This window comes from Gymnoscopelus microlampas (genome assembly GCF_963454915.1).
Source record: "Gymnoscopelus microlampas genome assembly, chromosome: 6".
NCBI lineage: Eukaryota > Metazoa > Chordata > Actinopteri > Myctophiformes > Myctophidae > Gymnoscopelus > Gymnoscopelus microlampas.
Window position 1 is genome coordinate 25,481,410 of NC_139943.1, and position 16,547 is coordinate 25,497,956.

The 16,547-nt window shown below is 41.2% G+C and overlaps 1 protein-coding gene across 1 annotated transcript in view; it reads right to left on the bottom strand.

Moving 5' to 3' along the window:
• Positions 1 to 16,547, bottom strand: part of kiaa1549la (KIAA1549-like a) — a 90,895-nt gene that overhangs the window by 3,573 nt on the left and 70,775 nt on the right. Inside the window, exons 15-21 of the mRNA XM_084059508.1 lie at positions 15,743 to 15,927; positions 11,011 to 11,156; positions 7,469 to 7,593; positions 5,213 to 5,433; positions 3,704 to 3,836; positions 1,417 to 1,661; positions 763 to 934 (exon numbers count right to left, since the gene is read on the bottom strand). Coding sequence (XP_083915634.1) covers positions 763 to 934; positions 1,417 to 1,661; positions 3,704 to 3,836; positions 5,213 to 5,433; positions 7,469 to 7,593; positions 11,011 to 11,156; positions 15,743 to 15,927 — 1,227 coding nt within the window. The remainder of the gene's footprint in view (positions 1 to 762; positions 935 to 1,416; positions 1,662 to 3,703; positions 3,837 to 5,212; positions 5,434 to 7,468; positions 7,594 to 11,010; positions 11,157 to 15,742; positions 15,928 to 16,547) is intronic.

Below are 16,547 nucleotides of genomic sequence, written 5' to 3' on the forward strand. Positions count from 1 at the left end.
ACATAACAGTGAATGTACACAGGGTCACCTGATCTTTCCATGACATGATCGGAGTCAGAAGACCTTGCCAAAAAGCTCTGGTTATTTCAATTATTAAATCCACTTCAGTGTTGGATGGGGGATGTAGATGAAGGAGGCAAGACAGGGTTTGTATACTTTTATATAAGTGAGGAAACAGATTGTGCAAGAGAGGGTGAATGTAAAAGTTAAAATGCTGATTTAATATATTGTGTACACTCATTGCCTTATGCACAGCGTTGTCAAAACTGTCACCACTGCATTCTAAATTAGCTTTCGCTTTGTCTAGTTCTATTCTCATGTATTCTGTGTACACAGCATCCACACTTTTCACTGTCATGCACAAATCTCTTTAATAATCTTTTGTTGTTGCCTATTCTATTCTATTCTATTCTTTTCTATTCTATTCTATTCTATAATCGCTGTTGGGTACGTATGCCTAAGACCATCATTTTCAGGGAATGGAAAAAAATAACCTGTTACAATGGATCCAATATACAGTAATTACTACAACTACTACTACTTTTCGTTACATTGATAAAACCCACAGACACCCGGTGTATGTGATATGTCGCTTTGTGATGCATTGTGAGCTTGTAGATCAGCTATTTTCGCTACTACGACACGCAGTCAAAAATAGGGCATTTATTTATGAAAAAAACATAAAAAGATGAAATATGGAGAAGAATTCTGCCCGACGGCGACAAGATTCTATTATCCCGTTATAGTCTCTCCAGTACTTACAGGCTTAGGCAAGCTACATTGATGCATTTCCACATAGCTAGGAGTGCTTCTCTGTCTGCCTCCACAGGGGTGGTTCATGGTCCCCGGGGCGCTCGTCACGCCCTCACTGTACGGGCTGGTGTGGGAAGGGTTGTAGGCGCTGTGAGCATGGTGGTGGTGGTGGTGGTGGCTGCTGGGGGTGAGATTAAGCCCGAGTTATACATAGCTGTGTGTGCGGGTGTCGTGCATGGAAAATAGGCCATTTTCGTTGTGAACTTGCGGATTGGCTATTTTCAGTGTGCGCCATCAGCACGCAGTATAAATCAGGGATACGATTATCATTTGGATGGGCTGCACTGGTGACAGTATACATGTCCCTTTGGGGATCAATAAAGTAAATATTGGGTGCGTTTGGAATTTAAGCATAGAGTACACTGGCCCATACAAACTAATAGGCAAGTGCGCTCCCGGTGCGCATTTCCGAACACACCCTTTATCTTATCTTATTTTATCCAAAGGCACACTGGATTTGGTTAACAGATACACTAGCAACATATAGTACAGGCTAAGTAAGGAAACATCTGCTAAATTGAGCTGTACGCGCCTCTCTTTACTCCACACAGTGCATAGTACTTTATGAAGTTCTGTGAGAAATATTTGTGTTTTTTTGTTTACTTGGTTGGCGGGGATGGGGGGTCGTGGTCCGGAGGAGCCAGGCTGAAGGCGTTGCCTAGCAACATATGCATCTGCGTGCGGACCTCGTCGATGGAGGGCTGTGAGCTGAGTGTGGAGGAGTCTGAGCCGCGGTGACCTTTGACCCCCAGGCTGCCAGTGCCTGTACCAGTTGAACCAGCACCATATCCCAAAGAGCTCATCAGGAGGCGATCCACATTGGTCTCCTCAAAAGGCTCTAGTTCACCCTGTAAGAACACACACATGCACGCACGCACGCACACAGTCAGTATGCAATATGCAGTGGTAATAATCAAAGTCATTCATGTATATCTATACAGCACTGACATTGCCTATAGCTAAACAATACAGCATTGTTGGATTATTAACAGAATGGACGGCCAAAGGCTAGACTATGTCCATTGCTCCTGTCCATCCGTGTTTGTGTGTGTGTGCGTGTGCGTGTGCGTGTGCGTGTGTGTGTGTGTGTGTGGATCCGTGTGCCTGTGAACAGCTAATCTCCGGCAACGTTGGACCGATCAGCATGGACAATAACAAACATGAATAGGCGGATATATCTCAACAACAGAAAAATGTATCAAAAACCATGTGGATCTCAGGATCCACATGGGAACGAAGTGGCTCCAATGAGAATCTCGGGCTTCATCTAATCAGCCTGTGACCCCAGTCCTTTACAACATCAGTCATCTATGACATACTGTATCGATGACATGACTCCAAATGTGGGCAAGGTTAGCCGGATCAGAGCCCCTTTGACATCCATCATAAATTAAATGTAATATTTTAGAGTATTCAAAGTATGAAGTATAAAACAAAAATAAATACTACTTCTGTGGCCTACTGGCAGTGTGGACAAAAATGTGGCATTGATCTGTCAAGCGAGTTGCAAGATTAGCTCTGGGCACACAGCCAGCCAGCCAGACAGACAGACAGACAGACAGACAGACAGACAGACAGACAGACAGACAGACAGACAGACAGACAGACAGACAGACAGACCCTCTCATAGACGACTCCTGCAGAGCCACACCGTAAAAAGTAAGAGTGGCAATGGACCGACATGTCCAAAAGCTGGTATGCTGCTTTAAATTAACGATCAGGATTTTCCAGTGCAGTAAAAATAGATATGCTGTAGACATATTCATCCAAGATAGAACATCACAGACTCATAGAATGCAGGTAAGCTGCAGGTTCCACACAGCTATAAATAATGATGTTTCTGTAAGCTCTACAAAGCAACAACATACATTTATAAAGCTGATAAGACAAGACTACATATCTATTAGCTATACACACACACACACACACACACACACACACACACACACACACACACACACACACACACACACACACACACACACACACACACACACACACACACACACGCACACACACACACACACACACACACACACACACACACACACACGGTTATCCATGCAGCATTACAAAGTGTTCAGCACATCCTTGGCTATTAAGCGCTATCGAATTTCCCATCTGAATCCATGAATAGGCTGTAATGATATTCAGAGCCATTGACATTCAGCTATAGGTAGCATGGCTGCTGCCACTACTGCATCACAGGCCAGCAGGAAGAGATTACGCCCTCATTCCTGCCTTCTTCTCAATCTGTCTTTCTGTCTTGCTCTGCCTTTTTCTCTCTCCATTTCTATTTTCTCCCTATTTGCTGTCTTTCAAATGAGAAATTCTCCTCATGGAACCTTCGTCTGATCTTCCTTTATTCGTCTCTCTATACTCTCTTACTTGCTCTCTCTCGTCTCTTTGTGAGGAGATTTATTGAAGTTCATCGGAAGGTAATTTACTAATCCTCTACGTCTGAATTCAGAGCTGCATTCTGAAGCTTAAAAGGGAGAATTGGGAGGGAGAGCGAGGGAGAGAGATATAGATGGAAAGAAAGAGATAGAGATAGAGATGAGACTGGAGGATTAGCCTCATGTAGGTGATAAAGTGACAGAGCTTTCGTTTGTGCCAGCCCCTGTGCGACCTCATTGGATGGAAGAAAGAAAGAAAGAAAGAAAGAAAGAAAGAAAGAAAGAAAGAAAGAAAGAAAGAAAGAAAGAAAGAAAGAAAGAAAGAAAGAAAGAAAGAAAAGAAAAGAAAAGAAAAGAAAAGAAAAGAAAAGAAAAGAAAAGAAAAGAAAAGAAAAGAAAAGAAAAGAAAAGAAAGAAAGAAAAGAAATACTAATAGCAAAGGAGGAAATCATCTCCACATCTCCATCCATCCATCTCTGCATCCATGTACTCACATCATAGCCGTTGTTGCGTATGCCTCTCCGGGAGCGCTCCCTCAGCACCAGCAGGTCCATCTCAGTCTCCAATGGGCTGGGGCTGCTCAGTGACTGCCGACTCCAGTAGGTGGGCTCTCTGGGATGGGAGTACCTTGACAAATATAATAAACATCATCAACTATACTAGTTGACATAAACATAAGCGCTGATGGATTTTGAATTGAATTTGATATGCAATGTTCAGCTTCTTTAAAGTCCACACTATTCAAAGCTTTTTGCACACCTATGTATACTGCCCACTTGTGGTGGCGCTAAAGAAAGAGCAGTATGCAGAAACTCAATGTGGCTTATAATGATGGCATGAGACTGCTGCTTAAAGTGCCACGATGCAGCAGTGCAAGCCAAACGTTTGTCAGTATCAGTGTACCAACCTGCTCCGCTGTGCTACGGAACCTCATGTACAAATGTACGAGTAGGCTGTGTGATTCTGCCAACAGCATAATTTTTATTTTGAATAACCCTTTATTGAGTTTGGTCAGGTTTGTCTCTAAACCATTAGCGTGAACCATTGGCGTGTAAGGATGTATTTGAATTTAGAATTTTATGTGGACTATGTCCGCCTTTGTTTGTTTTTTTATTTGTATGTTATTTTTGATGTTGCTATGGACAATGTGTCCTTGATAAAGTTTGATTGATTGATTGATTGATTGATTGATTGATTGATTGTTGAAGTTGATTTTATGAAGATATGCTGCTTCCATTATGATAAATTGAAAGTGCTATACCGGTCACGTAAGCCATGTGGCTTACCTTTATTTTTTGTGCTAGTGGTCTATTTTCTTTTCTTTATGTGAAGTTGCATGACCCTTTAACAAAGCAATAACATAAAGGGATAGTTCACCCCAAAAAAAAAAAAATCTATCGATTAGTCACCCATGGAGAATTCATGGATATTTGTTTGTTTTTGTCGCATTCCTAAGCCAATAATTTGATGACCAGCGGACCGGTAGGCAACTGATTCCGGTAGGAGACACCGGTCATCAAATTATTGGCTTAGGAATGCGACAAAAACAAACAAATATCGATGAATTCAAGTCTCCATGGGGTGACTAATCGATAGAAAAAAGTCATTTTGGGGGTGAACTATCCCTTTCTTATGTTTAGAATTCATTCTACATTGTAGGCAATGCAAGGCAGCACATTATGCGTGCAATGTTTTTCCCCCCACAGTTTACTTTACATAATGCAATGACCATCATCATGATCATAGTTGACATAGAGTGCTAATTAATCTAAATATGTATATATGCCTCTGCCGGCGACAGCCATAGCCGGAGGCATTATGACTCTAGGTTGTCTGTGTGTACAACTGTCCGTCTGTCCATCCCAACCTTGTGAACGTGACATCTCAGGGATATCACTTCAGGGAATTTGGCTAAAATGTCCACTTGGACTCCAGGCTGAAATTAATTAAAAATAGGTGGGTAAAGATCAAAGGTCACTGTGACCTCGTGTCTGTCCCATTACCTCTTGTGACAACCGGCAAAGGAGGCCCTCTTCTCCTCAGCCGTCATTGGCTCCTTGACGCCGTTGTCATGTCGACCATGTCGGGCATCACGGTGACTGTAGCCATGACTCCTACTCTCGGACAGGGAAAACTCTCCATAGCCCTTCCTCCTGGCCTTCTGACGCAACTTGTTCCTGTAGTGCTCAATGTCTGACTTCTGCTTCAGACCACTGTGGTTTGCCTGCATTGATGCATAGAGCAAAGGGGGGATGCCACTGGATTAAGAGGCGAATTTGTTCCTACGCAACACACAACTAGTTTGTAAAACATTCACGATTATCTCGTGTAGCCAGGAACAAGACATAAAAGATATGAGACATTGTGCAGTCAACTGTAATGGAAAAGATAGAGGTTGGAGATGGAGGTTTCATGGTTATGTTTACAAATGTCTAGCCCAGATTCTATTTCAGATGAAGGTATAATCATCAAGCAATGTATTACAGTCTAAGGTGCAAAGAATTGCATTATACTTTTGTCATTTTGTAAATGTAGCTATATCCAACAGTTCAGTGTTAAATAAAAAGCACATCGCTAAACGAAGGTGCGACAAATTACACATTCATTCCAAAATGACATAACAAAATATTAAAACCATCCTGTTACAAAAAGATGGCTGTTATGAAATTGAAACAAAACACATTATGGGTTAGGTTTTGTGTCCTCTGAAGATACCACTCCCCCCAAATGAATGAATGAATTAAAACAATAACTACAGTATACTGTATGTTTTAAACTGTAATGGTTAAATTGATTCGTTTCTTATTAATTAAGAACATAATCCATTCATCTATTCCGATCTAACCCGTTCATTATTACACAGTAACCCTCTGGATGTCTGGTACATTATGAAGACATATTGTAGGTCGTAAAGTATCTGTCCCGTAACAGAAGACTGGGCGTGAGATCTCAGTCAAGTGTTTAATTTGTTCGCCTGGAGACACAAACAATCACTTATAAATCATCAAAACGACCCTGGCTGCGAAGGGATTTAAAGAGAGGAAGACAAGTGATGAGAGGCAAGGTGGGTGGGAGTGGGACAGACGAAGGAACAAGTGAGTGAGGAGGAGGAGGAGGAGTTACGACAGTGGTGCTTAACCTGTCTGTGGGCCAGGGCCCAGTGGCGGGCCGTGAGGATATTGCAAGTGGGCCCCATAATAATTAGCAAAACACTATGATTTTATTATACAACATAAAAAATATAAACATATTATGTAAAAAAACAAATGTTGAAACCTTGGAAATGTTTCATTGTGATACAGATGAAATAGAAATGTAAAGTATACTATGTTTGATCACTAAAATATACATGCTCTGAAAATGCATGCAAAGACTTTCAAGATTTTCAAGTGGGCCCTGATCCAGAAAAGGCTGAGAACCGCTGAGTTGGGATATGATGACTGAGGAAGGAGATGAGGAGAGGAGGTTGTGCAATTAAATAAAGTAGCCTTGGGATCCAACTGTTCCAATCCTGAGGAGCCATGTGGCCCATATTGTAGGTTAAGGAACATCCTGCTGTTTCCATAGCATGAGGTAGCTTGATGAACAAGTACATCCATGGACATGACGCTAGTACTGTATGTCACATGGGGACTTGATGCTTAGTGCCAAGCAGATAGGCGCTGTTAGCATTTTTATGGACTTAGGTATGACTCGGCCAGGGATTGAACCCAGTCTCAGGAGAGACACTGAGATGCTGGCTGTGTAATTATTGTAGCAAAAGAGATGGATTCTAAAGGTATAACTCCTTGAGAAGATGCATCCCTGGGAATTTACAACAACATCAATACATGACAACGCAGGGAGGGCAGGGTGAGAGAAACTGGAAAAGAATGTAATCCCAAAACTAAATGAATGGAGATGAGACATAACCTTGTGATATCATGCCAAATCATGTGTAGTAAAATTACTCATCAAGATTTATACCAAAGAGTAACAACCAGATGAAGTACTGTAGCTGCTTCTAGATGGCAGGACAATGCTACAGCATGTAAAATGCTACAGACATGTGTATATGCCATCTGACAAATAATGACTTTTTATATTCTTACCATGGGGGATGACACACCCACTGTGTGTGTGTGTGTGTGTGTGTGTGTGTGTGTGTGTGTGTGTGTGTGTGTGTGTGGGTGGGTGGGTGGGTGGGTGGGTGGGTGGGTGGGTGGGTGCGTGCGTGCGTGCGTGCGTGCGTGCGTGCGTGCGTGCGTGCAGACACTCACCTCTCCATTGAGGACCACAGAGTCTTGACTATGGGAGGAAGATGAGGGGTATGAGTAGGTTGGCTGGGCTGTCATGGGTTTTATGGTAATCAGACGCAGAGAGCCAGTGTGGTCCTCATAGGGGTCTGCAAACAGAGTAGAAGATAGACTAGAGGTTAGAGAGGAAGAAGACGTAAATCTCTTCTGAGATGTGTTACGGGAGCACTGGGTAGAAGTGAACTGACTGTTATGTGAGTCACTGCACGTATGAAAATGTTTGCTCTTGTTACTCATATGGCCCTCATTATAGCCCAGATTAGCTTTCCCATGGACAAATTAGCATGGTGTGTATGTGAGCAACAGCAGTGCAAATAAATAAGCAGTGTGTGTGCGTGTGTGCGTGCGTCCGTGCGTGTGTTTGTGTGCATGCACACGTATTGTGTGCACACCAGTGTCCTTTGCATTAAATGATGTGCATCACAAAACAAGGAGGGTCAACCATGGCCAACACATGTAGAGTATGTTCACATCCTTCTACAGGGAGCAGCGGAAGTAAAAAATGGGTGTTGACTCAGATGCCAGACCTCTTCATTGAAGAGCTATAACAGTCTGCCGGCAGCTTAAGCCCACGCTGTTGGCACTTATCCCGGTTAGAATGCAGCGAGTTTAAAGTTAGTTTAGTTTAGCTTTTTGTATCCAACTTTTGTGCCTTATTGTGCAGTATAGGCAGAGTGAGTTAACCACTAAAATCGTATTGTGGGGAAAGCTTTCGCAGATAATAGCAGATCGACAAGCTCACAATGCGCTGCGACGAGTTGTGAGCTTGTCGATCGGCTATTTTCAGCAAAAGCTTTCCCCACTATAAAAGAAAACTGAAAATACACTAGTATAGACAACCATGTTGGGTTTAAGTGGTTAAAAAGATGGAATTAATGACAGTGTAGCATACTGTCTACAGCAGGTCCAAAATGCATAGTGGTGATGGTAAAAGAACGGAATAGTATTAATAGATTATTATCATATTTTCTCTACTATCACTTATCACAGTCTTCCCTGATATTGTGCTTCTTTTCTTAGAAGCACAATACAGTACACTATTCATACTTATGAATAGCTAAACCTTTTTGCATTATTTTCATGATCTGTTTATATTATTTGTTATCCTATGGAGACAGTATAGTACATGATTCTCTAACAAGCATTTGATTAGAATAACATTTATGTATATTGCACGCTATTTTCAGCGGTGCATGTTTTGATTGTGATAAATAAGAATCCCCTCTGTATATTGGAGCCAAAATATATCAAAGCACATTTAGAGTATGCTAAATTAAAGAACAAATTAAATTGCAGTTGCAAACAACAAGGCATATGGGAAATGAAAACTGCCCCTACAAAAAAGCAATGTAAACTTGTTGAATATTTAATATAGCGATGTTTCAGACCTTTTTTTCAGGCATAATATGAATATAACCCTGAAATATACAGCATAATAAGGGATTATTTGAAAAATAAATACTACTATGCAATATCTTTTTCACAGAAATCTAAAGTCTCTTGAGAACTCTTCTGACCACGATTTGTTTTTTCCTTTCCTTTACTGTGTTTTGTTCGTTTCCTAAGATCATCTATTCTTCTTGTTCCTGCAACTAATAACTCTATTAATCTTTCATTTTCTATGTCACTGCCTCCGCATGTATCCCCTTCCAAATTGTGAAAAGAGCACTTTTGTCCATCTCCTTATTCTCCTGTTTTCCAAAGTCCTTGTACTTCCAAAGTCTTAGAGGGGAAAATGGAACAATTACTCATCCCAACCTTTCCCCCTGGCATCCGTTCATTCCACAGAATAAACACTATAAATCAAACAAATTACTGTGAACACTACTGGCTTGCTGATGCAAAAGAGATTGAAAAATCACAGTGTTCCAGAATGTCACTGAACAGAAGCGCTGCTTCTGCGTTATCGGGTGATCAGTGTGTTTTCAGGACCAGAAAGAATTCCGTCTGGTAACACGTCGAAGAAATCATTCTGGAGACGTTGTGTGTTTACTGACACCATTGATAATAAGCACATGTACTGCTGAAGATTCCCCTGGTGATGATACGTCCGTACAGTATATTGATATATTGTTTAATACAGAATTATATTGTCATTTTTGTATTTTAGGGTGTTAGGGTCTCACTTTTCAAGGTGCAATATTGCCTATGTTTGCAGTGATCACTGTATATAAAATGCAGTCCATTTAAAAAAAGAAAGAAAGTATAAAGATAAAAAAAACAACAACATGGAAGTACTCCTTTGGGCTACAACAAATTTGATAATGATCGGTCCAGCGGTTTGCAAGATTAGCTCTGGATACACAGACAAACAGACACACAGACAGACTTTCATGTAGACAGGTAGACTCCTACAGAGCCACACCATAAAACAAAATGTAGTAATATCTATAGTCTATAGTAACAGAGCTCATTGACAAAACATGTCATGAACTTTCTTGGATGTGTTATGTGTGTGCCAAAGCGTGAAAATGACTCTTCAGACCTACATTACATGAGAAATACGTTTCAGAGGGATGGAAAAGAAAGCTATTTTTCCCTGACTTCTTGGCTCTAGCACTATACTATAGCTGTGGTGCACCAAGTGTGGAGAAACCGAGTGTACCAGAATGAAGCATTGTGTTAAATCCCGTCAGATAACTGCTGATGGTCACTTTGAAAAACAGAACAAGCATTTAACACTCATTTACAACACGCATTTAATATGGTTAACAGTTTAAACATCCCTTCCCTGATTCATAGTGCAGGGTTTTCATGTCGGTGAAAAATGAATTATGCTCATTCCATAAGCATCAAGAGAGCTTCAGAAATCGTCAGGCTTCAAAATAAGACTCAAAGTGATAATACGATGTGAAAGCTGTAGTATTGTGATTTCAACACAGGTTTTATTTTGAAGTCTGCCTATATTGGGAGTCCAAAACCCCCTCGTGCTTAATGGTGATTTACATGCGTTTCAAAAATGTTACTTTACTTTTTTTTAAAGGGTAACGTTTCTTCTGTTTTGTTTGTGTATGCTTATATTTTACATTTGATTGATTTATATATGACCCTCCCCTGGACTCAAATTAAAAACAGTACACCCTCCCTCAGACTAAAATTAAAAAGGCTTGGCCCTCCCCCGTTTTTGTCTAGTGGCCCCCTCCCATAAATATCGAACCGTCTCTTAGAGCTCACATACACATTGGTGATAAATAACATCTCACACAATGTTGTCAAACGCGTCGTTTCATTAGTAAAACCTGCACCTTAAGGTCACATCCACAACGGCTCGGTTGACAATACTTGGGAATCTCAGCACTGAAATCCATTCCAAGTTAATGTATCCATTAATGTAACCAAATGGACCATTTGGTTAACTTTGTACACTGTCAGAGTTAAATTAACACTATGGGGATTTAACTGCGTGCATAGAACTCAGTAGTTATAGGCCGAGTGCACCAGTTCTTCACCATCAAACTAGAGGCCCGGGTCTCTTATCTCCTCCAGCATCCAAGTCTCTGTCTCACCATTGTTGCTCCTCTTGTGGCTCTCCTCCTTGATGTTCTTGCCGCCGCTGGTTGTTGTGCTCCTGCGTGCCGAGGAGGTCTTGCTGGTGTTCAGCTTCCCGGAGCCACTGCTCGACACCGAGCCATCCTCCTCGCTTGGCAACCGCCTGCCGTAGCCATGGCAACACAGAGCGGAGGAGAGGAGAGGAGAGGAGAGGAGATTTGGGGAAAGAAAGGTGAAAGAGGCTAATGAGACTCAGCATGTACACAAACACCATCATCCCTACAGGCAATATTGCTGGCTTGAATCCTAAATATACACACACACACACACACACGCTTCCCCCTCAGGCACACACAGACGTGCGCGCACACACACACACACACACACACACACACACACACACACACACACACACACACACACACACACACACACACACACACACACACACACACACACACACACACACACACACACACACTTAAACATACATGTACTGTACAAGCACACACAGGCACATGTGCTAAAGAGAACTTGTGATAGCTACATAGGGTGACATGCTGGTTTACAGGTGACACGAGAACCACAGATCAACCTGTCTGGCCATTACAGGGCCACGGGCTAAGTTAACAAGGTCTGGCTGTGAACACGCACGCACGCACGCACGCACGCACGCACGCACGCACACACGCACACACGCACACACGCACACACACACGCGCATCTCACCACAGCAGCATGCAATGCAGTCTGTTTTGTCATACATTGATATTCAACCTTAGTAGACCAAGTTGGCACAAACTGTCTAGAGCTTTGCTGAGACTTGGAGGGCTAGGGACAAATATTGATGGAGGGAAGGAATTTATCTCCATTTTCCTTCCCTCCATCAATATTTATGGTGAGTATCGTGTGTCCTTGTAAACCTGCCTGAGCCCACGGGAGAAGCCCAGACGGGAAAGGAGGAGCCCTGAATCCACAATCACTAGAGTCAGGGCTGGAAATAACTTCTCAGCCTGTGTATCTCACGCATGCATGCGTGTGAAATACACACACACACACACACACACACACACACACACACACACACACACACACACACACACACACACACACACACACACACACACACACACACACACACACACACACACACACACACACACACACACACACACACACACACACACACACACACACACACACACACACACACACAACCCCATTAATCCCGGCGTCCATATTTTGAGCACATTTTTAAAAGAAATAGCCAAAATAGACGACTACAAGCTCGCAATGTGTTGCAATGAGACATGTTGTGAGCTATTAACGCTATTTATCATACAATGAAGTATATAAGGCTTAAATATTAACTTTCCATCTTTCTCTCTCATCTGTCAATCTGTCTCTCCTTACATTTTTTTTAAATGTATGTATTTACCCAGGGTAATAGCTGAGCACAGGTGCTCATTTTCAGCAACACCCTGCATACATACACACTCACATTTAAAACTGGGAGCTGACCAGTACAACCACAGTCTTATACTGTTGGCCACTAAGCAGCTGAGCAGTTGGGGGTTCAGTGCCTTGCTCAATGGCACTTCAGCTGTTTTGGGGTATGCTCCTTAAAGGAATAGTATGTAATTTTGCCCTGTGCTTACACAACAATATATCATTTTGTTTATCCATCATCTCCCTCTATACCAGCAGTCATCTGGATTAGTGTGGTGGTGTTTACCTTCAGAAACACATTGGCCTCTTTCTGTATTTTGGTGTTTTCACTGTTAATTTGGGTTGGTCAAAAACATCCCAGTCTACTAAAACAATACTGAAAACACCAAAATACAGAGGACAATGTGTTTATGCAGGTAAACACCACCACACATACTCCAGTGAGTGATAACTGCTGGCATAGAGGGAAATGATTGGTTAAAAAAGAAGAAAAAGTTTGTATTGTTATTTGTTGTGTTATTATGTAAACACAGAGCAAAGTTACAAACTGTACTATGCCTTTAATAATTAAGTTTACACAGTAATATCCTCAGTATTCATTTATCCATCTGTACACTTTATGTTACAGTGTAGGGTCTTATTTGTGTACAGGGGTGAACCAGTGAAACATTTCCACTCCACCAGTGCAATACATTTTCAGTTGTAAGATTGCGTACTTTGGACGAAGAATACATTGTCTTCCACTGTGTTCTGTCCAAGGTACAGTATCTTGCTTCTGTGCCACAGTGATAGGCAATGGAACATACATTATTATGTCTCTTGTTACAATAGGGGAGCAAGTTTTGTTTTTGTTTGTTATGTTTGGTATCGCCTTCCAGTTCTGTGAGCCAACTTATCTTAGAACTAGGGCCGGGACTTTATCGCGATAATTTAGATCAATTAATTACAGAAAAATTGTTTAAAAAATTAACGCATTTTAATCGCACCTATTTTTGCACCGCGGAACGTTTCTCACTGGACGAGTTTCAGACGGACCGTTTATAGCAGCGCACCAACAGACGGTAATTCGATTGTTAAGACGTGACGTTGCGCCCCGCTAGAATAACTTCCGGGTCCAAGTGTTTTAATGTTAATAATAATAATGTTAAATCATAATAATAAATAAATACTTTGTACTTCTATGATATTAGCATTAAGACCCTTATTAACCCTCAATGGTTCATTTCTGAAAAAGGAGGTTATTGTAAAAAGATTTACGGGTTCCAACATGTTGTTTACAATGAAGAGTGGACGGCGCTGGTGCCTTTTGGACCCGGACGTGACATCGGACTACAAAATTACGTCAGACTTAAGAACCGAATTCTCACTTCTCAGGCATGACAGACAACAACAAAGTCTACTGCAGCCAGCACAGTGCATGAAAACATGATGCCTGCTTGATAATGTTGCCTGGGCAAGTCAAGTAAAAGTCAAGTAAAAGTATTAGAAATTGGAAATACTCGAGTCAATGCAAATACCTCAAAATTGTACTTAAGTACAGTTCTTGAGTACATGTACTTAAAGACGTATGCCAAAATCCATTTGAAAAAATTGCTTTTCACTGTTCTCAGGTCAAATATTGATATGCGATTAAAATGCGATTAATTGCGATTAATTAATTACAAAGCCTCTAATTAATTAGATTAATTTTTTTAATCGAGTCCCAGCCCTACTTAGAACACATTTTTAATTTCCTTTCAAATCCTCAGTGTTAGTTTAACTCTGAGAGAGTATAAAATTAACCTTAATGGATATATTTGCTGTATACTCTCAGATTTAGAGATGGATAAATGAACACTGAAGATTTGACTGTGTAGTTACAAGAATAATTCAACATTTTCTTGTTGGTTTAATGGGAAACAATTCTCTTCTTTCATTCCATTCATACTGTATTGGTGATGAGATGCAATGCACATTTCTATTTGGTGAGCAGAGGAGTGACAGAATGCACCTTTGAGAAATATTTCCCCTTACATTTTGCAGGTTTACAAAACATAATAAACATGTTCTGTACTGTACTGTATGTCTGTGTGTGATTATCTCACTATGTCAGCTGGCCTACCACTATAACCTGTCATTATTGTTACACAGAATGATTTCCAGTGGCATGACTGGAGCCATAAGTGAAGCATTGCGTTATCTCAGAAGAATACAAAGTCAAGCGTGTATCAGCTGATAGCTAGGCTATCCGTGTTTCATTCACAATGCTACAGCTGTTAACCATCAGTGACTTATCATCCAATCGTATTCAAACAGAGTCACTAAGGCGGTCTTTATAGACTGATAGCTCACATTCCTTGTCTGCTGATCTTTCACACCAACTGTGTTGCCATTGTCTGCACAATCTCTCTCCAGTGGTGGATAAATTAAGTACTCAACACCAGTACTTGAGTCAAAGTATACATACTCCTGGTCAAATATTACTCCACTACAAGTGAACGTTGTTCTTGAGTACCTGATTGGCTGAAATTCACCTAAAAAATCTAAAACCCACCTATTTTTTTCCCCCCTGTTTATTAAAGAGCTGGGTGACTCTTGAACAAACACTCTATAACAATGATTAGGCTACTATTATAATATAGTGCTTTAACCTTTTCATCAAAAAAAAACATCACTTACCCTACCTTTAATTGGCTTACATATTCTGAATTACTGTAGACAAGAAATGTCAGCTAGCTTACTGCTTTTAGAAAAAGCTGAAAGAAGATGCATTCAATAAAGATCAAGCTGTTGACTTTGGAAGGGTAGTGAATTGCTGCATAAAAAGTCACACATCTAAATCCATTCATCCTCGCTCCATATTGTTTCCAAGCATTGATCAACTGCTAGCTGACACTGGATTTGGTCAGATTCATTCCAATCTGTTAGAGGCTGAGCTGCCTGGTGTCTTGACTTACCACAGAGATTCACAAACAAACACTGATGTCACATTCTCCTGAAAAGCTGAAGGTTAACAGATTTGTTCAGCACCACCGACAGCTGACAGAGTCAGAGAGCATCACATCATTATCAGAGTAAAACCTTCAGTGTTCATTTAACTCACAGGCTGGCGGAGTCTGCCACACCAACATCTCACTGCACAATACTTGTATGAGAATGGGACGAATAAAAAAACACTTGAATCTAAAATTATGAATTCTAGTTTGTCACCTTTCTTCTTTTAGGCCAGTGTATAAGTCTACACAACAGTTAATTAAACTTCATCCTCTGTAAAACAAATGTTATAATCAAAAGATAAAGAGAATATGACGGCAAACTTACCCTCCTTTGTGTATATCGGCCGATGGAGGCCTCTTATTGGCTGTCCCATCCTGGTGGGGTTTCCTGTCCAATGACAGCGGAGCATCTCGTACTGGCAGACCAAGCACCAGGGTGTCTTTGGTAACAGAAAGGGTCTCGTCAGTCCGGCCCAAGTGCTGCTTGGCGTAGTCAAACCCCTGGACAGGCTGCAGGGAAAACACAACAAAACCTTTTCACCTTCTGAGGTCAATCCATTCAGAAAGTGGATATCCATTTGGAACACTAAATGTATCTGTTTTGTTTAATACCATAGTCATAGTGGAAGCACAGAGTCTGTGGTCTTTTGTCAGAAAATCACTCGGTTCAATTTGTGTGTTAGATTGAATAATCCAAAAAATTAACTGAGGCCGACCTTTTTCTTAAAAAAAAAACTCAATTAGACACAAGACACAATTTCTATTAACTACTGTAGCAGCGGAAATTATTGTTGAACAATGAAACACATGCTGCTACAGAACAAAGATAATACATTATTATTGAGTGCTACAATGCAGCATGATAAAGCTTACAGTTTTTGCAGAACACAGGCTGAATGTTGATATGGAGTGTACTTTTAAGCATGCTTTCGTACGGTGTTCACTCTCCATTCCGACATCTCACCACTCCGACTAGTGGCTTCCGCGTGCGGTTAGGGTTAGGGTTAGGGTTAGGTATAGGGTTCGTCAACGTCGGAAAGGCGACATGTCGGAAAGGAGAAATGCACCCCTTTCGTACAGCCACAGAAGCCACAGAGAAATCAACAATGATGATGATGCAGTCATACAAT